This window comes from Coregonus clupeaformis, chromosome 9, assembly GCF_020615455.1.
Source record: "Coregonus clupeaformis isolate EN_2021a chromosome 9, ASM2061545v1, whole genome shotgun sequence".
Lineage (NCBI taxonomy): Eukaryota > Metazoa > Chordata > Actinopteri > Salmoniformes > Salmonidae > Coregonus > Coregonus clupeaformis.
The window spans coordinates 47,998,880-48,022,747 of NC_059200.1; the positions used below are offsets into that span (position 1 = coordinate 47,998,880).

The 23,868-nt window shown below is 43.9% G+C and overlaps 1 protein-coding gene across 1 annotated transcript in view; it reads left to right on the forward strand.

The window, feature by feature from the left end:
- LOC121574021 (gamma-aminobutyric acid receptor subunit beta-2) overlaps window positions 1-23,868 on the forward strand; it is an 88,560-nt gene that overhangs the window by 45,361 nt on the left and 19,331 nt on the right. The window contains exons 5-6 of the mRNA XM_041886534.2: window positions 5,298-5,380; window positions 19,873-20,010. Coding sequence (XP_041742468.1) covers window positions 5,298-5,380; window positions 19,873-20,010 — 221 coding nt within the window. The remainder of the gene's footprint in view (window positions 1-5,297; window positions 5,381-19,872; window positions 20,011-23,868) is intronic.

Consider the following 23,868-nt stretch of genomic DNA (forward strand, 5'->3'; position numbering starts at 1 on the left):
GGAAGGGCCACAGGACCGAGTTTAGGAAACCCTGACATAAGGCACTCTTCCCACTCAACTGATTCTGGCAGCTAAGAACTTTACGAGATAAAAAGAGTTTCGACTCGGAGCTGAATACTCCCAAACCGCCTCTCATCATCACCCTCATCTCTTCTCTCCTGATATCTATGCCTTGTTAGTGGGCTCTGTGTCAATGAGAATATGAGAGATGGACAACTGTAAGCCAGAGATTTTACAATTACTAGCTTGAATGCTTAGGCCTACCCTTTTACATATACAGTGCATTCGGAAAGTATTCAGACCCCTTGACTTTTTCCACATTTTGTTAAGTTACGGCCTTATTCTAAAATTGATTAAATTGTTTTTTTCTTCTCATCAATACCCCATAATGACAAAGCAAAAACAGGTTTTCAGAAATGTATGCAAATGTTTTAACAATAAAAAACTGAAATATAACATTTACATAAGTATTCAGACCCTTTACTCAGTACTTTGTTGAAGCACCTTTGGCAGCGCTTACAGCCTAGAGTCTTCTTTGGTATGAGCTACAAGCTTGGCACACCTGTAATTGGGGAGTTTCTCCCATTCTTCTCTATAGATCCTCTCAAGCTCTGTCAGGTTGAATGGGGACCGTCGCTGCACAGCTATTTTAAGGTCTCTCCAGATATGTTAGACCGGGTTCAAGTCCAGGCTCTGGATGGGCCACTCAAGGACATTCAGAGACTTGTCCCTAAGCCACTCCTGCATTGTCTTGGCTGTGTGTTTAGGGTCGTTGTCCTGTTGGAAGGTGAACCTTCGCCCCAGTCTGAGTTCCTGAGCTTGCTGGAGCAGGTTTTCATTAAGGATCTCTCTGTACTTTGATCATCTTTCCCCCGATCCTGACTAGTCTCCCAGTCCCTGCCGATGAAAAACATCCCCACAGCATGATGCTGCCACCACCATCCTTCACCGTAGGGATGGTGCCAGGTTTCCCCCAGACGTGACACTTGGGATTCAGGCCAAAGAGCTCAATCTTGGTTTCATCAGACCAGATAATCTTGTTTCTCATGGTCTGATAGTCTTTTAGGTGCCTTTTGGCAAACTCCAAGCGGGCTGTCATGGGCCTTTTACTGAGGAGTGGCTTCCGTCTGGCCACTCTACCATAAAGGCCTGATTGGTGGAGTGCTGCAGAGATGGTTGTCCTTCTGGAAGGTTCTCCCATCTCCACATTACCCATCTCCACATTAGAACTCTGTCAGAGTGACCTTTGGGTTCTTGGTCACGTCCCTGACCAAGGCCCTTCTCCCCCGATTGCTCAGTTTGGCCGGGTAGCCAGCTCTTTTTTGGGGATTTAGATTTTTCTAATGTATATATACTTTTTTTTTACCCCTTTTTCTCCCGAAATTCGTGGTAACCAATTGGTAGTTACGGTCTTGTCCCATCGCTGCACTCCTGTACGGACTCGGGAGAGGCGAAGGTCGAGAGCCGTGCGTCCTTCGAAACACAACCCAACTGAGCCGCACTGCTTCTTGACACAATGCCCGCTTAACACGGAAGCCAGCCGCACCAATGTGTCAGAGGAACCATCGTACACCTGGCGACTGTGTCAGCGTGCACTGCGCCCGGCCTGCCACAGGGGTCACTAGTGCACAATGGGACAAGAACATCCCTGACGGCCAAACCTTCCCCTAACCTGGACGACGCTGGGCCAATTGTACGCCGCCCAATGGGTCTCCCGGTCGCGGCTGGCTGTGACAGAGCCTGGACTCGAACCAGGTTCTCTAGTGGCACAGCTAGCACTTTTATGCAGTACCTTTGACCAATGCGCCACTTGGGAGGCCCCGGGTGGCCAGCTGTAGGAAGAGTCTTGGTTGTTCCAAACTTCTTCCATTTAAGAATGATGGAGGCCACTGTGTTCTTGGGTACCTTCAATGCTGCAGAAATGTTTTGATACCCTTCCCCAGATCTGTGCCTCGACACAATCCTGTCTCGGAGCTCTACGGACAATTCCTTCGACCTCAATGCTTGGTTTTTGCTCTGACATGCACTTTCAACTGTGGGACCTTATATAGACAGGTGTGTGCTTTTCCAAATAATGTCCAATCAATTGCATTTACCACAGGTGGACTCCAATCAAGTTGAAGAAACATCTCAAGGATGATCAATGGAAACAGGATGCACCTGAGCTCAATTTTGAGTCTCATAGCAAAGGGTCTGAATACTTACGTAAATAAGGTATTTCTGTTTTATATTTACATTTGCAATGATTTCTAAAAACCTGTCATTATGGGGTATTGTGTGTAGCCTTTAATCCATTTTAGAATAAGGCTGTATCGTAACGAAATGTGGAAAAAGTCAAGGGGTCTGAATACTTTCCGAAATCAATGTATACAGTAAGCTCTCACCTATGACCTTGTGACGAGTACTGATATACGAAGAGGCAGGACGCAGACGCAGGACTAAACGAGGTCAAGGTTTACTTAATAATGAGAAAGAGAATAACAAAGAGAGTAAACGACACAACGCTAAACAATCATACACAACAAAATACAGAACAGTCCAGGGCTAAATAGGGGTGGTGAAGAGATGATGAGGCCTCTTGAAGGCAGCGTCAGTCTTTACTCCTTCCATGAACACCCCCTGAGGATTGATCCTGTATCCCAGAAAGGAGATGGCCTGTTGGTGGAATTCGCATTCATCCCCCTTCACCAACAGGCTGTTTTCCCGGAGGCGGAGTAGGACAGCTCTGACGTCCCTGACGTGCTCCTCGAACGTAGCCGAGTAGATCAGGATATCGTCGATGTACACCATCACCTCACCTGTCTACTCAGCGTGTCCCAGAACACGTCATTGACGAAGGACTGGAACACAGAAGGTGCTTTGGCGAGGCCGTAGGGCATGACGCAGTATTCACAGTGGCCTGAGGAAGTGCTGAATGCCGTCTTCCACTCGTCTCCTTCCCAGATTCAGATCAGGTTGTAGGCACTCCTCAGGTCCAACTTGGTAAAGTATCGGGCCCCTCGTAGCTGCTCGATGGCCGACGGAACCAGAGGGAGGGGGTACCGGTACATGGTGGTGACTGCGTTCAGCCCCCTGTAGTCAATGCATGGTCTCAGTCCTCCGTCACCGGTCTGCGCTGGAGGTGATTGGGGTGCGTTAGGTTTCCATTCCGGTGTTGCCGAGGTGGTGCGCTCAGACCGGTGGCTCAGTAGACCGGCGAATGCTGGATAGTACTGACGATTAATCTCAACGTGTTTGATGTGTTAAGGTAATTGTTTTGATATATTCCCTTTCAAATCAAATCAAATGTTATTTGTCACATGCTTTTGGTAAACAACAGGTATAGTCTAACAGTGAAATGCTTACTTTTGGGCCCTTCCCAACAACGCAGAGAAAATAATTGAAAAAATTATAACAAGATTAACGATAACTGGGCTATATACACGGGTTACCAGTACCGAGACGATATGCAGGGGTACGAGGTACTGTAATTGAGGTAGATATGTACATAAGGGTAAAGTGACTAGGCAACAGGATAGATAATAAACAGTACCAGCAGTGTACTGTATGTAATGAGTCAAAAGAGTTAGTGCAAAAAGGGTGAATGCAGATAGTCCGGGCAGCTATTTGGTTAACTATTTAGCAGTCTTATGGCTTGGGGGTAGATGCTGTTCAGGGTCCTGTTGGTTCCAGACTTGATGGATCTGTACCGCTTGCCGTGCGATAGGAGAGACAACAGTCCATGATTTGGGTGGCTGGAGTCTTTGACAATCTTTAGGGCCTTCCTCTGACACCGCCTGGTATAGAGGTTCTGGATGGTAGGGACCTCGGCCCCAGTGATGTACTGGGCCGTACGCACTACCCTCTGTAGCGCCTTGCAGTCAGATGCCAAGCAGTTGCCATACCAAACGGTGATGCAGCCAGTCAATATGCTCTCAATGGTGCAGCTGTATAACTTTTTGAGGATCTGAGGGCCCATGCCAAATCTTTTCAGCTTCCTGAAGGGGAAGAGGTGTTGTCATGCCTTCTTCACGACTGTGTTGGTGTGTGTGGACCATGTTAATTACTTAGTGATGTGGACACAGAGGAACTTGAGCTCTCGACCTGTTCCTTTCAACATTGCCTCATAGGTTAGACCACAAGGTCGCTTATGATCCGACAACGTCAGAGCTCTCCATCTGGTCCTGAAGAAATACTGGTTGTCAGAGCTTTATTGCAGCCCTTCCGTAACCCACCTGATTCAGCTAATCATGGTCCTGACTGAAGACCACAATTGTTGCTATTTTGAATTGACCCAGCTCCTCAGGACCAGAATTGGAGTTCCCCAATCTATGTGAAGATCCTACAAATGTAGTGTAGCAGTATCCAGAGGTTACAATATGTCACCGAGTGATTTAGTGCAGTGTGGGACTGTTATCAGTAGCTATCCTGGTTGGCCTGGTTGGCCTGGTTGGCCTGGTTTCCCTGCAGCGAGCTAGGGTGTGATTCACCTCTCAGGTAGGGGGAACCTGGAGCATGCACAGTGGGATTATTTAAAGAATGCTACCTTTAGGAAAAGGATTAGGTTTGGCCTTTTAATCATTGGGCCCATGGGCTGCACCTACTGATGCAGAATCACGTATGGCTTGTTTAGTGTTTCTGTAGTCATGTAGTGCTTATTTATCTGACATCATACTGTATGATGAGAGCAGGCTAGATAAAAAGTTAATATTTACTCGCGTGCAGCTGTAGTCTTGCTCACCTGTCCTATTAATACACCACTGTAGACGGGCTGGTTCGCAGAACAAGATGATTTACCCATTGCTGGTAAATAACCGTTCTTTTGTGTTTGTCTTTCTTGGTCATGTGTCTGGGAGACTTTGAAAATGAGTTAGCTCTTTATTTGAATTGTCTATGTGCTGCTGTAGTGTTATAGCTGCTAAATAAGGTTGAGATAATCTAGAGATTTATCCAACGTTGATTTAACTGGGGATCAATATCAGCTCATGGTTATCGTCGACTTCATCATACTATTAACTTTATCTGTACACTGACAATATATAGTATGAGAGCAATATATTATGAAGAACCTCCAATATGTGCCCTTGCTTCTAGGATGTAGTTATCTGCTAGACCCAGGCCCCAGATACTGATTGATATTTTGATTGGAGGCAAGTGTCTTCATACTAATCGGTCTTGGACCTAAAGCTGCACTTAAGCAATTACAGAGAGAAGTTAGGATCCCATCGGCAGTGCTGAGTACCACTTGAATCATCAATGTGACCTCCTTGGTCTGTACAGACTCTTGACAATGTATTTTTTTCTCCCCTTCTCTTCAGGATCACCACTACAGCAGCGTGTATGATGGACCTGAGACGATATCCACTGGATGAGCAAAACTGCACATTGGAGATAGAGAGCTGTGAGTTTCTATATTTCTCGGTTTCAATTCAATTCAATTGTATTTTATTTGGCATAAATGGGAAACAGCATGTGCCAAAACAATGCTCTGTACTAGAACTGTACATATAAGGAATCCACAAAGTGTAAGACATACAATCTCAAGTCAGTTACTATAACACAATAATATCTCAAACATTGAAACCACTCATGGACATGAACCATTTCTGTAAGAATGTGTTGATGTACAGTAAATGCGGCCCCATGAGGGGAAATTAACAGTGTTTCCTGTCAGCAGATTTGACAGTATACTATTTTGCATCACTTCAGCAATTCAGGGATTTCCGCATAACAATGCTGTGCAAGAAATGAAGCCAAACAAGGCGGTTCATTTGGAGGCCAAGGTCTACTGTAAATGCTGCTTTTTGAAGAGTTTATTCCTTTCTCAACAGCTTGGTAAATGCTTTATGGCCTTTCATTACCCTAATACCTCCCATTTAGTCATTCACATTTATCACATTAATAAATCAAAATAGAAAACAAACGTTTCAATCAAAAACTATCTATTATCATCTTCCACTCTTCAATTAATTCCTTGTTTCCAGTGTGTGTTAGTGAGTAGGCTATTTTGTTCTTGCTGAATCACTTCAGTTCCCAAACAGCATATCAACGTTTTTTATTAGATTTCTCATCTTATGGCTGCAATTTGAAAGGTCACGCAATGCGAGAGCATGGGGCAACAGCACTACGTTTGCATTATTCTAATGATGTTGACCTTTATCTTGACAGAACCAATGAACATTGTGCATCCATTGTTTCTCCGTATTAGGAATACAGTGAACAAAAATGACCTAATGAAATCTAATTGGGACCTGTTTTGCCTTTGTCGAAAGTTTAGTTCTGTGGAGGCAAATGTTAGTTCCAGTGCGGTCCTGTTCAACTGCTGTTCAGACATGGCTCAGTAGCTGAAGGCATAACAGCCAGGGACAGAGAGCGAAGGGGAGTGTACATGCCTCACAGAACACTTCAGCTCTCAAACACAAAGCCTACTCCTTCATTTTAATGGCTGACTTATTGCCGAGCGCAACATCAACTGTGTGGAGTGAATATGTAATGCGCCTCTCCCTAATGAAAGTAGAAAAACATGAGGCTTCATCTGCTTCATCTTTTTTTCAGAAGTTCATTCCTTTATTATAATTATTCAATTACCATAGAAAGCAGTGATAATAGCATATCAATAATATTGAAATGTTCTTGTTTTGTAACTTGTAAAGGTCTGCTGCCTATTAAATGAAACAGAATACGGGGGAAGGAACAGAACCAAAATATACTTAAAGGGCATGTTGTAAATCACAATTAGAAGTCCCCTAGGAAGTGGGTGTGGAAATGTGAAATACGATGCAGATTTGGTACCGTAGCTCCTCTGTCTGCAGTGTTATTACATACAGCCAGGGCCGTAGCTACATATGAGGACACCGGGGTCCGGACCTCAGTATTATCAGCCGGGGTCTCAACTTACTGTTGAAAGTTAGAATAGTAGAATACACAAGGTGCAATTTCGAAAATTGGTTGTGCATCAGCAGTTTTCCTCTTGTTATATGTCACTCACTGACAGTCACTCAATTAGCCCATGTCAGTAAAAAAAATGTGATTGGTAAATGAGTCTAGTTAGTCAAGCCAGCTATCTAAAGTTGTAGTAATCATGGCCGAATTACCGACCAGGCACGCAGGGCATGTGCCCAGGGGCCCTGACCTCCAAGGGGCCCCTATTGATTTTGTTAGTTACTCTCACTCAGATATCATTTTAACATGGCATAATCCATGGCAAAATGTGTAAAATTGTAGGAAATTAGCTTTTAACCTCTTAAGGATCTGACCCTTTTTTTCCATTTTCGCCTAAAATGACATATCCAAATCTAACTGCCTGTAGCTCAGGACCTGAAGCAAGGATATGCATATTCTTGATACCATTTGAAAGGAAACACTTTGAAGTTTTGTTAATAAAATAATTTTTATGCTAACAGATCCCTCTGTGCGTATTTAATTATAGGTTTTAATCCCTGTGCTGAGTTAATATGTGGCGGCTAATTGTATAGCTAATAGGTTATGTGTTTGTAGATCGACTGAGGTGAATGAAGCTATAGCAACCAATGTGATAATGGCTGGGCTCATTTTTGCTGTTCTCCAAATAGCAGTTTAGAGTTTTTAAATTGTATAGAAATGCAGGTAAATGAGCTTCAATTTTCTTAACATTTCTGGGATGGACCAGCTATTTTCAGGTCTCTCCAGAGATGTTCGATTGGGTTCAAGTCAGGGCTCTGGCTGGGCCACTCAAGGACATTCAGAGACTTGTCCCGAAGCCACTCCTGCATTGTCTTGGCTGTGTGCTTAGGGTCGTTGTCCTGTTGGAAGGTGAACCTTCGCCCCAGTCTGAGGTCCTTAGCGCTCTAAAGCAGGTTTTCATCAAGGATCTCTCTGTACTTTGCTCCGTTCATCTTTGCCTCGATCCTGACTAGTCTCCCATTCCTGCCGCTGAAAAACATCCCCACAATGTGTGTGTGTGTGTGTGTGTGGCATCAATATGCATGTGTGTGTATGTTTTGTGTGTGTGAGCGTATGTAGTGTATGTGTGTATGTGTGTGTTTGTGTTGGAGTGTCAGTGTAGTATGTGCAAGTGTGTGGGTAGAGTCCAGTGAGTGTGCAGAGAGCCAGTGCAAGAGAGTCAGTGCAAAAAAAAACGAATCTTGCTTACATGCTGACCAGACCGCTCTAAACCAACTATATTAATTTGGAGACAGGTTGAAAAGCATTAAACATTTGTCAATTTAGCAAGGTAGCTTGCTGTTCCTAGCTAATTTGTCCTGGGATATAAACATTGGGTTGTTATTTTACCTGAAATGCACAAGGTCCTCTACTCCGACAATTAATCCACAGATAAAAGTGTAAACAGAGTTTATTTCTAGTAATGGCTTCTTCTTCTTCTTCTTTGGAGTTTATATGGCAGTTGGCAACCAATTTAAGGTGCATTACCACCACCAACTGGACTGGAGTGTGGACCTCAGTTCATCTTTCAAACACCCACGTGGGTATATGCTCGTAAAAACCAATGAGGAGATGAGAGAGGCGGGACTTGCAGCGTGTCAAGCGTCACAAATAGAACCAAGTTCTATTTTAGCGCCTGGATACGCAGACGCTCGTTGAGACGCGCGAGCAGTGTGGGTGCAATGATTGAATAACATGTATGTGTACATTTATTTTGCAACGCTCGCGCACGCGACGCAGCATGTTAGGGTCCCCAAAAGGCTAGAGCCAGCCCTGTTCAACAATGTCAAACTCCTACAGTCATATAGACATGTTATAGTAGTTACATAGTATAGTACATACACAGACCTTCGCTAATGGTACGAGTCTGCTGGGTCAGTTATGGCCAGTTCGTACTGTCACATTTCAGGAGAAGACCCAGATGCAGACAGTGTCGAAGTAACAAAAGTTTATTATAAAAACAGGGGGCAGGCAAACGACAGTTCAAGGGCAGGCAGAGGTCAGTAATCCAGATCAGAGTCCAAAAGGTACAGAACGGCAGGCAGTCTCAGGGTCAGGGCAGGCAGAGGTCAATAATCCAGGGTGGTGTGACAAGGTGCAGAACGGCAGGCAGGCTCAGGGTCGGGGCAGGCAGAATGGTCAAAACCGGGAAAACTAGAAAACTGGAAATTGAGAAATACATGAGCAAGGGGAAAACCGCTGGTAGGCTTGACGAAAACAAAACGAACTGGCAACAGACAAACAGAGAACACAGTTATAAATACACTGGGGATAATGGGGAAGATGGGCGACACCTGGAGGGGGGTGGAGGCAATCACAAAGTCAGGTAACACAGATCAGGGTGTGAATTGACCTCAGTTCGTATTTCAATCACCCAGGTGGGTGTATGCTCCTAAAAACCAATGAGGAGATGGGAGAGGTGGGACTTGCAGCGCGTCAAGCGTCACAAATAGAACCAAGTTCTGTTTTAGCGTGCAGAATGGTCAGCATGTTAGGGTCCCCAAAAGGCTACAGCCGGCCCTATTTATCAATGTTAAACTCCTATAGTCATATAGACATGTTATAGTATTTACATTATATAGTACATACACAGACCTATGATAGTAAAGCATACTGTATGGACTACTACACTGTATAAATCGAGCTGCCAGTGCCAAATGTAGGCGCAGTACATTCGATTACATCTTGCTTCTTTCTGCACTCCTTTTTCTAAAATAAGTCTATGAATATCAATATGTACAGTTGAAGTCGGAAGTTTACATACACTTAGGTTGGAGTCATTAAAACTTGTTTTTCAACCACTCCACACATTTCTTGTTAACAAACTATAGTTTTGGCAAGTCGGTTAGGGCGTCTACTTTGTGCATGACACAAGCACTTTTTCCAACAATTGTTTACAGACAGATTATTTCACTTATAATTCACTGTATCACAATTCCATTGGGTCAGAAGTTTACATACACTAAGTTGACTGTGCCTTTAAACAGCTTGGAAAATTCCAGAAAATGATGTCATGGCTTTAGAAGCTTCTGATAGGCTAATTGACATCATTTGAGTCAATTGGAGGTGTACCTGTGGATGTATTTCAAGGCCTACCTTCAGACTCAGTGCCTCTTTGCTTGACATCATGGGAAAATCAAAATAAATCAGCCAAGACCTCAGAAGAAAAATTGTAGACCTCCAAAAGTCTGAGAAATTTCCAAACGCCTGAAGGTACCATCTTCATCTGTACAAACAATAGTATGCAAGTATAAACACCATGGGACCACACAGCCGTCATACCGCTCAGGAAGGAGACGCGTTCTGTCTCCTAGAGATGAACGTACTTTGGTGCGAAAAGTGCAAATCAATCCCAGAACAACAGCAAAGGACCTTGTGAAGATGCTGGAGGAAACAGGTACAAAAGTATCTATATCCACAGTAAAACGAGTCCTATATCGACATAACTTGAAAGGCCGCTCAGCAAGGAAGAAGCCACTGCTCCAAAACCGCCATAAAAAAAGCCAGACTACGGTTTGCAACTGCACATTGGGACAAAGATCGTACTTTTTGGAGAAATGTCCTCTGGTCTGATGAAACAAAAATAGAACTGTTTGGCCATAATGACTATCATTATGTTTGGAGGAAAAAGGGGGTGGCTTGCAAGCCGAAGAACACCATCCCAACCGTGAAGCACGAGGGTGGCAGCATCATGCTGTGTGGGTGCTTTGCTGCAGGAGGGACTGGTGCACTTCACAAAATAGATGGCATCATGAGGAAGGAAAATGATGTGGATATATTGAAGCAACATCTCAAGACATCAGTCAGGAAGTTAAAGCTTGGTCGCAAATGGGTCTTCCAAATGAACAATGACCCCAAACATACTTCCAAAGTTGTAGAAAAATGGCTTAAGGACGACAAAGTCAAGGTATTGGAGTGGCCATCACAAAGCCCTGACCTCAATCCTATAGAAAATGTGTGGGCAGAACTGAAAAAGCATGTGCGAGCAAGGAGGCCTACAAACCTGACTCAGTTACACCAGCTCTGTCAGGAGGAATTGGCCAAAATTCACCCAACTTATTGTGGGAAGCTTGTGGAAGGCTACCCGAAATGTTTGACCCAAGTTAAACAATTTAAAGGCAATGCTACCAAATACTAATTGAGTGTATGTGAACTTCTGACCCACTGGGAATGTGATGAAAGAAATATTCTCTCTACTATTATTCTGACATTTCACATTCTTAAAATAAAGTGGTGATCCTAACTGACCTAAGACAGGGGATTTTTACTAGGATTAAATGTCAGGAATTGTGAAAAACTGAGTTTAAATGTATTTGGCTAAGGTGTATGTAAACTTCCGACTTCAACTGTAATCATGGTCCAGACAACCATACTTTTTTCTCTGACAATATTGAGGTATTCATTTGACCTATTTTGAGAGAAAGAGAGATTAAATTGCACCTGTGTACCATTTTGGAGAACATGTTTTGTATTTGAGCGGATAATACCACAAGTAGACCAGCCTTATATCTGCACATACTTGCTGTTTTTCTTTCTAAGATGTCTTGGCGAAAGTTGAGATGCCACATTATTATGGTGATTTTACGCTGTTGTCAGTGTTGTCACAATGAAATGATCATATCAACATTCCACCAAGCAATAGTTACATTTTCTGCACCAGCGGTGCGCAACGTATAGAGCAGCATTGCTATCACATCCTATTTTAGAAACCACAAATGTCCTCTGGGGTTTGAACAGTTTGTACACTGGGGTTTATTTCGTGCCCTAGATGTTCCCGTTGCTGCTCCTGCACGTTTACCAACCTGCTGAGCTGAAGATAGATAGCTCACTGCACACTGTCATACTTTAGACCCAAGCTTTTAATTGGACACCAGGAATAAGATTAAAGTAGCTTTGAACATAGGTATCAAACATTAATTTTAGTCATGTTTAAGAAGAGCCTCCCAAGCACATGTAGGGGGAATATGCATCAGTTGTTTTGGATTTTGATTCTGAATTTCCTGTGCACTCCAGTTAAAGGGGCAATCAGCAGTTAACCAAGGACATGGTTTAATTCTTGGATTGGGTCTGGAGCATTCCACTGCACAAGGAAGACCGAGCCTATGTAGAAAGGCAGGGAGTTTTCTCCTCTCCCCCTCTCCTCTCTCCCCCATTTCCTCCCTTCAGTTATTGTACACCACCGATTCTGAATTGGGATCCATCCAAGCCAAATGCAGTGATGTAAGAGCTATGACAGCAAATAGAGGCAAAATATAATTAGCAAAGTCAGGCTCAATGACATAGAAACAATGGAGTTAGGTGGGTCAGATAAGCCCAACCAACCAAGCAACGGCCAGATCTAGACATCTCTATAGCAAGGGATGAAAGGATGTTTATCGTGTAGGCTCTATGATAATATCGCATTGGTTATTGCAAATTAACTTTGATTTCATACTACGTGTTCACTTGTGTATGCTTTATTACATAACGAAATGATATGTCCTAAATGCAAATAGCTCTTAACAGCCTCTTAGGAATAGCCTATCCCACATGTTTCCAATTAAACCCATACCATCGTGTAGTAATCTGTCGTTTTAAAGCTCACACATTGTGGGATATGAGCACCAATCCATTTTTTTTGTTTAGGATGATCCAGAAATTAAAACACAGTCTGAACATAATATGATAAAACCAGTTGCAGAGAGAGTGACTTAATTATTTGTAGCATCTAAATAGGTCACCAGTAGTAATTATAAGGAGCAAGCCGAGGGAGGAGAGGAGAGAGGAGGAAGAGAGAGGGAATGCCTGCATGGGACTAATCAATGAGGCAGTGGGAGAGTTCCTGAATAATCCTGTCAAAGATCAGTCAGCCCCGCGGTCTACCCGCTCGCTCACACCACACACACCACACTCTCACACATACAGTTGAAGTCGGAAGTTAACATACACCTTAGCCAAATACATTTAAACTCAGTTTTTCACAATTCCTGACATTTAATCCTAGTAAAAATTCCCTGTCTTAGGTCAGTTAGGATCACCACTTTATTTTAAGAATATGAAATGTCAGAACAATAGTAGAGAGAATTATTTATTTCAGCTTTCATTTCTTAAATCACATTCCCAGTGGGTCAGACGTTTACATACACTCAATTAGTATTTGGTAGCATTGCCTTTAAATTCTTTAACTTGGGTCAAACGTTTCGGTTAGCCTTCCACAAGTTCCCACAATAAGTTGGGTGAATTTTGGCCCATTCCTCCAGACAGAGGTGGTGTAACTGAGTCAGGTTTGTAGGCCTCCTTGCTCGCACACGCTTCTTCCGTTCTGCCCACAAATTTCCTATAGGATTGAGGTCAGGGCTTTGTGATGGCCGCTCCAATACCTTGACTTTGTTGTCCTTAAGCCATTTTGCCACAACTTTGGAAGAATACTTGGGGTCATTGTCCATTTGGAAGACCCATTTGTGACCAAGCTTTAACTTCCTGACTGATGTCTTTAGATGTTGCTTCAATATATCCACATAATTTTCCTTGCTCATGATGCCATCTATTTTGTGAAGTGCACCAGTCCCTCCTACAGCAAAGCACCCCCACAGCATGATGCTGCCACCCCCGTGCTTCAAGGTTAGGATGGTGTTCTTCGGCTTGCAAGCTACCACCTTTTCCTCCAAACATAACAATGGTCATAATGGCCAAACAGTTCTATTTTTTTTCATCAGAGCAGTGCAGTTGCAAACCATAGTCTGGCTTTTTTATGGCGGTTTTGGAGCAGTGGCTTCTTCCTTGTTGAGCGGCCTTTCAGGTTATATATATATAGGACTCATTTTACTGTGGATATAGATACTTTTGTACCGGTTTCCTCCAGCATCTTCACAATGTCCTTTGCTGTTGTTCTGGGATTGATTTGCACTTTTCTCACCAAAGTACGTTCATCTCTAGGAGATAGAACGCGTCTCCTTCCTGAGCGGTATGACGGCTGCTTGATCCCATGGTGTTTATACTTGTGTACTATTGTTTGTACAGATGAACGTGGTACCTTCAGGCATTTGGAAATTGCTCCCAAGGATGAACCAGACTTGTGGAGGTCTACAATTTTTCTTCTGAGATCTAGGCTGATTTATTTTGATTTTCCCATGATGTCAAGCAAAGAGGCACTGAGTTTGAAGGTAGGCCTTGAAATACATCCACAGGACACCTCCAATTGACTCAAATTATGTCAATTAGTCCTATCAGAAGCTTCTAAAGCCATGACATCATTTTCTGGAATTTTCCAAGCTGTTTAAAGGCACAGTCAATTTAGTGTATGTAAACTTCTGACCCACTGGAATTGTGATACAGTGAATTATAAGTGAAATAATCTGTCTGGAAACAATTGTTGGAAAAATGACTTGTGTCATGCACAAAGTAGATGTCCTAACCGACTTGCCAAAACTATAGTTTGTTAACAAGAAATGTGTGGAGTGGTTGAAAAACAAGTTTTAATGACTCCAACCTAAGTGTATGTAAACTTCTGACTTCAACTCTACATATACATGTTCATAGATACAGGCACGCAAACATACACACACATGGCAGGCACACAGACACACAGTCACACACATACACACACACTGACACACATTTTCATTACCAGACATTATGAGGAGGAAACACTTTTGACGTAACTCTAATAAGGGGAGAGAAAAGAGAAAAACAACCCTGTGATTTGTTTGTGTTCGAGTGGTGCAGAATCCTACATCACTCACCCTGTCTCTTGCCTCTCTGTTACAATGCATGCACAGACAGTGCCCTGGAGTCAGCCGACTTGACAACTGCATTGGCCCAGGCAGGCAGGCAGTGGATTATGCAAGGCCCAGTTTCATGGTCTGATGGAAAATCACTTCTTTCTCCAGGATTCTATAAGATGTTGCTCAATCATTTATAGCCGGCAGTGCACTGTCTGGCTCTTCGTGTCTGTACTAGTTTTAGTTGAGCGAGCACTGTTTCTGTTTTTCTTTTCACTGTAAAACAACATTGTTTTATATGAATATTTTTACTCTATTCTATTTATTGTTTCTCATTGTGGTCAGTAGTAGTAAGTTGACTTTGTATTCTGGTTGTTTTATTTGGACAGCTTCTTTTTTATATATATATTTTTATTTTTCACCTTTATTTAACCAGGTAAGCCAGTTGAGAACAAGTTCTCATTTACAACTGCGACCTGGTACTGATACTGTTGATACTGTTGCAAAGCTAACTAAAAAGCAGCATTCCCCAAGAGAGGATGGCTTTCACTTCAGCAGTGATAAATTCATGAACTTCTTTGAGGAAAAGATCATGACCATTAGAAAGCAAATTACGGACTCCTCTTTGAATCTGCGTATTCCTCCAGGGCTTAGCTGTCCTGGATCTGCACAGCTCTGCGAGGGCCTGGGATCGGGAGAGACACTTAAGTGTTTTAGTACTATATCTCTTGACACAATGATGAAAATAATCATGGCCTCTAAACCTTCAAGCTGCATACTGGATCCTATTCCTACTAAACTGCTGAAGGAGCTGCTTCCTGTGCTTGGCCCTCCTATGTTGAACATAATAAACAGCTCTCTATCCACCGGATGTGTACCAAACTCACTAAAAGTGGCAGTGATAAAGCCTCTCTTGAAAAAGCCAAACCTTGACCCGGAAAATATAAAAAACTATCGGCCTATATCGAATCTTCCATTCCTCTCAAACATTTTAGAAAAAGCTGTTGCGCAGCAACTCACTGCCTTTCTGAAGACAAACAATGTATACGAAATGCTTCAGTCTGGTTTTAGACCCCATCATAGCACTGAGACTGCACTTGTGAAGGTGGTAAATGACCTTTTAATGGCGTCAGACCGAGGCTCTGCATCTGTCCTCGTGCTACTAGACCTTAGTGCTGCCTTTGACACCATCGATCACCACATTCTTTTGGAGAGACTGGAAACCCAAATTGGTCTACACGGACAAGTTCTGGCCTGGTTTAGATCCTACCTGTCGGAAAGATATCAGTTTGTCTCTGTGAATGGTCTGTCCTCCGACAAATCAACTGTACATTTCGGTGTTCCTCAAGGTTCCGTTTTAGGACCACTATTGTTTTCACTATATATTTTACCTCTTGGGGATGTTATTCGAAAACATAATGTTAACGTTCACTGCTATGCGGATGACACACAGCTGTACATTTCAATGAAACATGGTGAAGCCCCAAAATTGCCCTCGCTAGAAGCCTGTGTTTCAGACATAAGGAAGTGGATGGCTGAAAACTTTTTACTTTTAAACTCGGACAAAACAGAGATGCTTGTTCTAGGTCCCAAGAAACAAAGAGATCTTCTGTTAAATCTGACAATTCATCTAGATGGTTGTAAAGTCGTCTCAAATAAAACTGTGAAGGACCTCGGTGTTACTCTTGACCCTGATCTCTCTTTTGACGAACATATCAAGACTGTTTCAAGGACAGCTTTTTTCCATCTACGTAACATTGCAAAAATCAGAAATTTTCTGTCCAAAAATGATGCAGAAAAATTAATCCATGCATTTGTTACTTCTAGGTTAGACTACTGCAATGCTCTATTTTCCGGCTACCCGGATAAAGCACTAAATAAACTTCAGTTAGTGCTAAATACGGCTGCTAGAATCCTGACTAGAACCAAGAAATTTGATCATATTACTCCAGTGCTAGCTTCCCTACACTGGCTTCCTGTTAAGGCAAGGGCTGATTTCAAGGTTTTACTGTTAACCTATAAAGCGTTACATGGGCTTGCTCCTACCTATCTTTCCGAGTTGGTCCTGCCGTACATACCAATACGTACGCTACGGTCACAAGACGAGGCCTCCTAATTGTCCCTAGAATTTCTAAGCAAACAGCGGGAGGCAGGGCTTTCTCCTATAGATCTCCATTTTTATGGAACAGTCTGCCTACCCATGTGAGAGATGCAGACTCGGTCTCAACCTTTAAGTCTTTACTGAAGACTTATCTCTTCAGTAGGTCATATGATTGAGTGTAGTCTGGCCCAGGAGTGTGAAGGTGAACGGAAAGGCTGGAGCAACGAACAGCCCTTGCTGTCTCTGCCGGGCCGGTTCCCCTCTCCACTGGGGTTCTCTGCCTCTAACCCTGTTGCAGGGGCTGAGTCACTGGCTTGCTGGTGCTCTTTCATGCCGTCCCTGGGAGGGGTGCGTCACTTGAGTGGGTTGAGTTACTGACGTGATCTTCCTGTCTGGGTTGGCGCCCCCCCTTGGTTTGTGCTGTGGTGGAGACCTCTGTGGGCTATACTCGGCCTTGTCTCAGGATTGTAAGTTGGTGGTTGGGGATATCCCTCTAGTGGTGCGGGGGCTGTGCTTTGGCGGAGTGGGTGGGGTTATATCCTTCCTGTTTGGCCCTGTCCGGGGTTTCTTCGGATGGGGCCACAGTGTCTCCGGACCGCTCCTGTCTCAGCCTCCAGTATTTATGCTGCAGTAGTTTATGTGTCGGGGGCTGGGGTTAGTTGGTTATACCTGGAGTACTTCTCCTGTCTTATCCAGTGTCCTGTGTGAATTTAAGTATGCTCTCTCTAATTCTCTCGTTCTCTCTTTCTCTCTGAGAACCTGAGCCCTAGGACCATACGTCAGGACTACCGGGCATGATGACACCTTGCTGTCCCCAGTCCGCCTGGCCTTGCTGCTATTCCAGTTTCAACTGTTCTGCCTGCGGCTCACGAAACCCCTACCTGTCCCAGACCTGCTGTTTTCAACTCTTTAATGATCGGCTATGAAAAGCCAACTGAGAGACCTGAGCCCTAGGACCATACGTCGGGACTACCGGCCGTGGTGACTCCTTGCTGTCCCCAGTCCGCCTGGCCTTGCTGCTATTCCAGTTTCAACTGTTCTGCCTGCGGTTATGGAACCCCTACCTGTCCCAGACCTGCTGTTTTCAACTCTTAATGATCGGCTATGAAAAGCCAACTGAGATTTATTCCTGATTATTATTTGACCATGCTTGTCACTTATTAACATTTTTGAACATCTTGGCATGGTTCTGTTATAATCTCCACCCGGCACAGCCAGAAGAGGACTGGCCACCCCTCATAGCCTGGTTCCTCTCTAGGTTTCTTCCTAGGCTTTCGCCTTTCTAGGGAGTTTTTCCTAGCCACCGTGCTTCTACACCTGCATTACTAGCTGTTTGGGGTTTTAGGCTGGGTTTCTGTACAGCACTTCGAGATATTAGCTGATGTAAGAAGGGCTATATAAAATAAAATTGATTGATTGATTGATTGATAAAGCAAAGCAGTGGGGTAAAAACAACAACAACACAGAGTTACACATGGGGTAAACAAAACGTACAGTCAATAACACAATAGAAAATCTATATACAGTGTGTGCAAATGTAGTAAGTTATGGAGGTAAGGCAATAAATAGGCCATAGTGCAAAATAATTAAAATGTATTATTAACACAGGCGTGATAGATGTGCGAAGATGATGTGCAAATAGAGATACTGGGGTGCAAATGAGCAAAATAAATAACAGTATGGGGATGAGGTAGTTGGATTGGCTAAGTACAGATGGGCTGTGTACAGGTGCAGTGATCGGTAAGCTGCTCTGACAACTGATGCTTAAAGTTAGTGAGGGAGTAAGAGTCTCCAGCTTCAGAGATTTTTGCAGTTCATTCCAGTCATTGGCAGCAGAGAACTGGAAGGAATGGCGGCCAAAGGAGGTGTTGGCTTTGGGGATGGCCAGTGAGATATACCTGCTGGAGCGCAGACTACGGGTGGGTGTTGCTATATTGACCAATGAGCTAAGATAAGGTAGGGATTTGCCTAGCAGTGATTTATAGATGACCTGGAGCCAGTGGGTTTGGCGACGTATATGTAGTGAGGGCCAGCCAACGAGAGCGTACAGGTCACAATGGTGGGTAGTATATGGGGCTTTAGTGACAAAACGGATGGCACTGTGATAGACTACATCCAATTTGCTGAGTAGAGTGTTGGAGGCTATTTTGTAAATGACATCGCCGAAGTCAAGGATCAGTAGGATAGTCAGTTTTACGAGGGCATGTTTGGCAGCATGAGTGAAGGAGGCTTTGTTGCGAAATAGGAAGCTGAGTAAACTTGGAGTCACTTTTATTGTAAATAAGAATATAATATGTTTCTGAATACTTCTACATTAATGTGAATGCTACCATGATTATGGATAATCATAAATGAATCATGAGTAATGATGAGTGAGAAAGTTACAGATGCACAAAGTTCATGTCCCCAAGACATGTTAACCTCTCACCATTACCAATAACAGGGGAGGTTAGCTTTTTTGGGGGGGTATGATATTTATTATCCATAATCATGGTAGCATCCACATTAATGTAGACGTGTTCAGAAACATGTTCTATTCGTATTTTCAATAAAAGTGACTCCAAAATGACACTGATATATTACTTACCATTAGTTTCTATTGGGCACAACATAAACCAAAATTAACTGCAAATGCATCTAACAAGTTTGTAGAGTCACACACCTGATGTAGTCACTTTGTGCTCGGAAAATGGGTCCAAATAGTAAACGTTTGACTAAATGTAATACTTTATAAGTGAATTTAGCCAAATACTTATGACACCTTCAAATGGGGGTACGAGATACATTCTTTCATTTCTAAACGGTAAAACAGATATGTATGAAAATACCCCCAAATAAAAGGTGTTATTCTGTACCGCCACCTCATATAAAGAAATGTGATCTAAATCCAAAATACTAGCGTATAGAGCCAAATTAAATGTTTATCTTCACTGTCCAAATAAATACATAGGGGAGTGTATTCGTGGCATACATCTTAGGTTTACAATATAGTATTTACAATGGTAATGATTCAATCAACACATTATTTGTATGCCTTATTGATGATTGTGTGCCTACAAGTGTTAATGTTGAATTAATAATCTTCGAGACACATACACATGAATTACATTTTTGACTTGCAGTTTCCTTCTATATTCTTCATAAAATGCCCTGTCTCTCTCCCTTCCTCAGATGGGTACACCACTGATGACATAGAGTTCTACTGGCGAGGAGGTGACAATGCTGTGACGGGGGTGGAGAGAATAGAACTCCCCCAGTTCTCCATTGTGGACCACAAACTCATCTCCAAGAATGTTGTCTTCTCTACAGGTGATGTCTTATGCCCCAAATGCCCCTAATGAAGCTTCTCTCATTAACGTATCCCTATAGCTAGGTACAGATACAAATAAAAGTAAGAAATACTTAAAGAGCAGCAGTAAAAATAACAATAGCGAGGCTATATACACAGGGTACCGGTACCGAGTCAATGTGCAGGGGTACCGGTTAGTCGCGGTAATTGAGGTAATATGTACATGTAGGTAGAGTTATTGAAGTGACTATGCATAGATAATAAACAGAGAGTAGCAGCAGCGTAAAGGGGGGGCAATGCAAATAGTCTGAGTAGCCATTTGATTAGATGTTCAGGAGTCTTATGGCTTGGGGGTAGAAGCTGTTTAGAAGCCTCTTGGACCTAGACTTGGCGCTCCGGCAGGAAGCTTGGCCCCAGTGATGTACTGGGCCGTACGCACTACCCTCTGTAGTGCCTTGCAGTCGAAGGCCGAGCATTTGCCATACCAGGCAGTGATGCAACCAGTCAGGATGCTCTCAATGGTGCAGCTGTAGAACCTTTTGAGGATCTGGGGACCCATGCCAAATCTTTTCAGTCTCCTTAGGGGGAATAGGTTTTGTCGTGCCCTCTTCACGACTGTATTGTTGTGCTTAGACCATGTTAGTTTGTTGGTGATGTGGACACCAAGGAACTTGAAGCTCTCAACCTGCTCCACTACAGCCCCGTCGATGAGAATGGGGGCGTGCTCAGTCCTCTTCTTTTTCCTGTAGTCCACAATCATCTCCTTTGTCTTGATCACGTTGAGGGAGAGGTTGTTGTCCTGGCACCACACGGCCAGGTCTCTGACCTCCTCCCTATAGGCTGTCGAGTCGTTGTCAGTGATCAGGCCTACCACTGTTGTGTCATCGGCAAACTTAATGATGGTGTTGGAGTCGTGACTGGCCATGAGGTCATGAGTGAGCAGGGAGTACAGGAGGGGCCCCCGTGTTAAGGATCAGCGTGGCGGATGTGTTGTTACCTACCCTTACCACCTGGGGGCGGCCCGTCAGCAAGTCCAGGATCCAGTTGCAGAGTGAGGTGATTAGTCCCAGGGTCCTTAGCTTAGTGATGAGCTTTGAGGGCACTATGGTGTTGAACGCTGATCTGTAGTCAATGAATAGCATTCTCACATAGGTGTTCCTTTTGTCCAGGTGTGAAAGGGGCAGTGTGGAGCGCAATAGAGATTGCATCATCTCTGGATGTGTTGGGCCGGTATGCAAATTGGAGTGGGTCTAGGGTTTCTGGGATAATGGTGTTGATGTGAGCCATGACCAGCCTTTCAAAGCACTTCATGGCTACAGACGTGAGTGCTACGGGTCGATAGTCATTTAGGCAGGCTACCTTAGTGTTATTGGGCACAGGGACTATGGTGTTCTGCTTGAAACATGTTGGTATCAGACAGGGAGTTGTTGAAAACGTCAGTGAAAACACTTGCCAGTAGGTCAGCACATGTTCGGAGTACACGTCCTGGTAATCCGTCTGGCCCTGCGTCCTTGTGAATGTTGACCTGTTTAAAGGTCTTACTCACGTTGGCTACGGAGAGCGTGATCACACAGTCGTCCGGAACAGCTGATGCTCTTATGCATGTTTCAGTGTTACTTGCCTCGAAGCGAGCATAGAAGTAATTTAGCTCGTCTGGTAGGCTCGTGTCACTGGGCAGCTCGCAGCTGTGCTTCCCTTTGTAGTCTGTAATAGTTTGCAAGCCCTGCCACATCCGACGAGCGTCGGAGCCAGTGTAGTACGATTCGATCTTAGTCCTGTATTGACGGTTTGTCTGTTTGATGGTTCGTCGAAGGGCGTAGCGGGATTTCTTCTAAGCTTCTGGGTTAGAGTTCCATTCCTTGAAAGCGGTAGCTCTACCCTTTAGCTCAGTGCGGATGTTGCCTGTAATCCATGGCTTCTGGTTGGGGTATGTACGTACAGTCGCTGTGGGGACGACGTCATCGATGCACTTATTGATGAAGCCAATGACTGATGTGGTGTACTCCTCAATGCCATCGGAAGAATCCCGGAACATATTCCAGTCTGTGCTATTAAAACAGTCCTGTAGCTTAGCATTTGCTTCATCTGACTACTTTTTTATTGACCGAGTCACTGGTGCTTCTTGCTTTAGTTTGTGCTTGTAAGCAGGAATCAGGAGGATAGAATTATGGTCAGATTTGCCAAATGGAGGGCGAGGGAGAGCTTTGTACGCATCTCTGTGTGTGGAGTAAAGGTGGTGTAGAGTTTTTTTCCCTCTGGTTGCACATTTAATATGCTGATAGAAATGAGGTAAAACTGATGAGGTTTCCCTGCATTAAAGTCCCTGACCTCTAGGAGCGCCGCCTCTGGATGAGTGTTTTCCTGTTTCCTTATGGCCGTATACAGTTAATTGAGTGCGGTCTTAGTGCCAGCATCGGTTTGTGGTGGTAAATAGATAGCTACGAAGAATATAGATGAAAACTCTCTTGGTAGATAGTGTGGTCTACAGCTTATCATGAGATACTCTACCTCAGGCGAGCAAAACCTCGAGACTTCCTTAGATATTGTGCAACAGCTGTTGTTGACAAATATACAATAAACCTTGTCTTACCAGATCTCCCCTGATTGCATGTAGCTTTGACATTGGATCTCCTCTGACAGGCTGGCATATGCATTCTGTTTCTAGGACATTTGGCACATACAGTGAGGGAAAAAAGTATTTGATCACCTGCTGATTTTGTACGTTTGCCCACTGACAAAGAAATGATCAGTCTATAATTTTAACGGTAGGTTTATTTGAACAGTGAGAGACAGAATAACAACAACAAAAAATCCAGAAAAACGTATGTCAAAAATGAATTGATTTGCATTTTAATGAGGGAAATAAGTATTTGACCCCTCTGCAAAACATGACTTAGCACTTGGTGGCAAAACCCTTGTTGGCAATCACAGAGGTCAGACGTTTCTTGTAGTTGGCCACCAGGTTTGCACACATCTCAGGAGGGATTTTGTTCCACTCCTCTTTGCAGATCTTCTCCAAGTCATTAAGGTTTCGAGGCTGACGTTTGGCAGCTCAAACCTTCAGCTCCCTCCACAGATTTTCTATGGGATTAAGGTCTGGAGACTGGCTAGGCCACTCCAGGACCTTAATGTGCTTCTTCTTGAGCCACTCCTTTGTTGCCTTGGCCGTGTGTTTTGGGTCATTGTCATGCTGGAATACCCATCCACGACCCATTTTCAATGCCCTGGCTGAGGGAAGGAGGTTCTCACCCAAGATTTGACGGCACATGGCCCCGTCCATCGTCCCTTTGATGCGGTGAAGTTGTCCTGTCCCCTTAGCAGAAAAACACCCCCAAAGCATAATGTTTCCACCTCCATGTTTGACGTGGGGATGGTGTTCTTGGGGTCATAGGCAGCATTCCTCCTCCTCCAAACACGGCGAGTTGAGTTGATGCCAAAGAGCTCAATTTTGGTCTCATCTGACCACAACACTTTCACCCAGTTCTCCTCTGAATCATTCAGATGTTCATTGTCAAACTTCAGACGGCCCTGTGTATGTGCTTTCTTGAGCAGGGGGACCTTGCGGGCGCTGCAGGATTTCAGTCCTTCACGGCGTAGTGTGTTACCAATTGTTTTCTTGGTGACTATGGTCCCAGCTGCCTTGAGATCATTGACAAGATCCTCCCGTGTAGTTCTGGGCTGATTCCTCATCATTCTCATTATCATTGCAGCTCCACGAGGTGAGATCTTGCATGGAGCCCCAGGCCGAGGGAGATTGACAGTTCACCAACTGTTGTCACCTTCTCACCAAGCTGCTTGGTGATGGTTTTGTAGCCCATTCCAGCCTTGTGTAGGTCTACAATCTTGTCCCTGACATCCTTGGACAGCTCTTTGGTCTT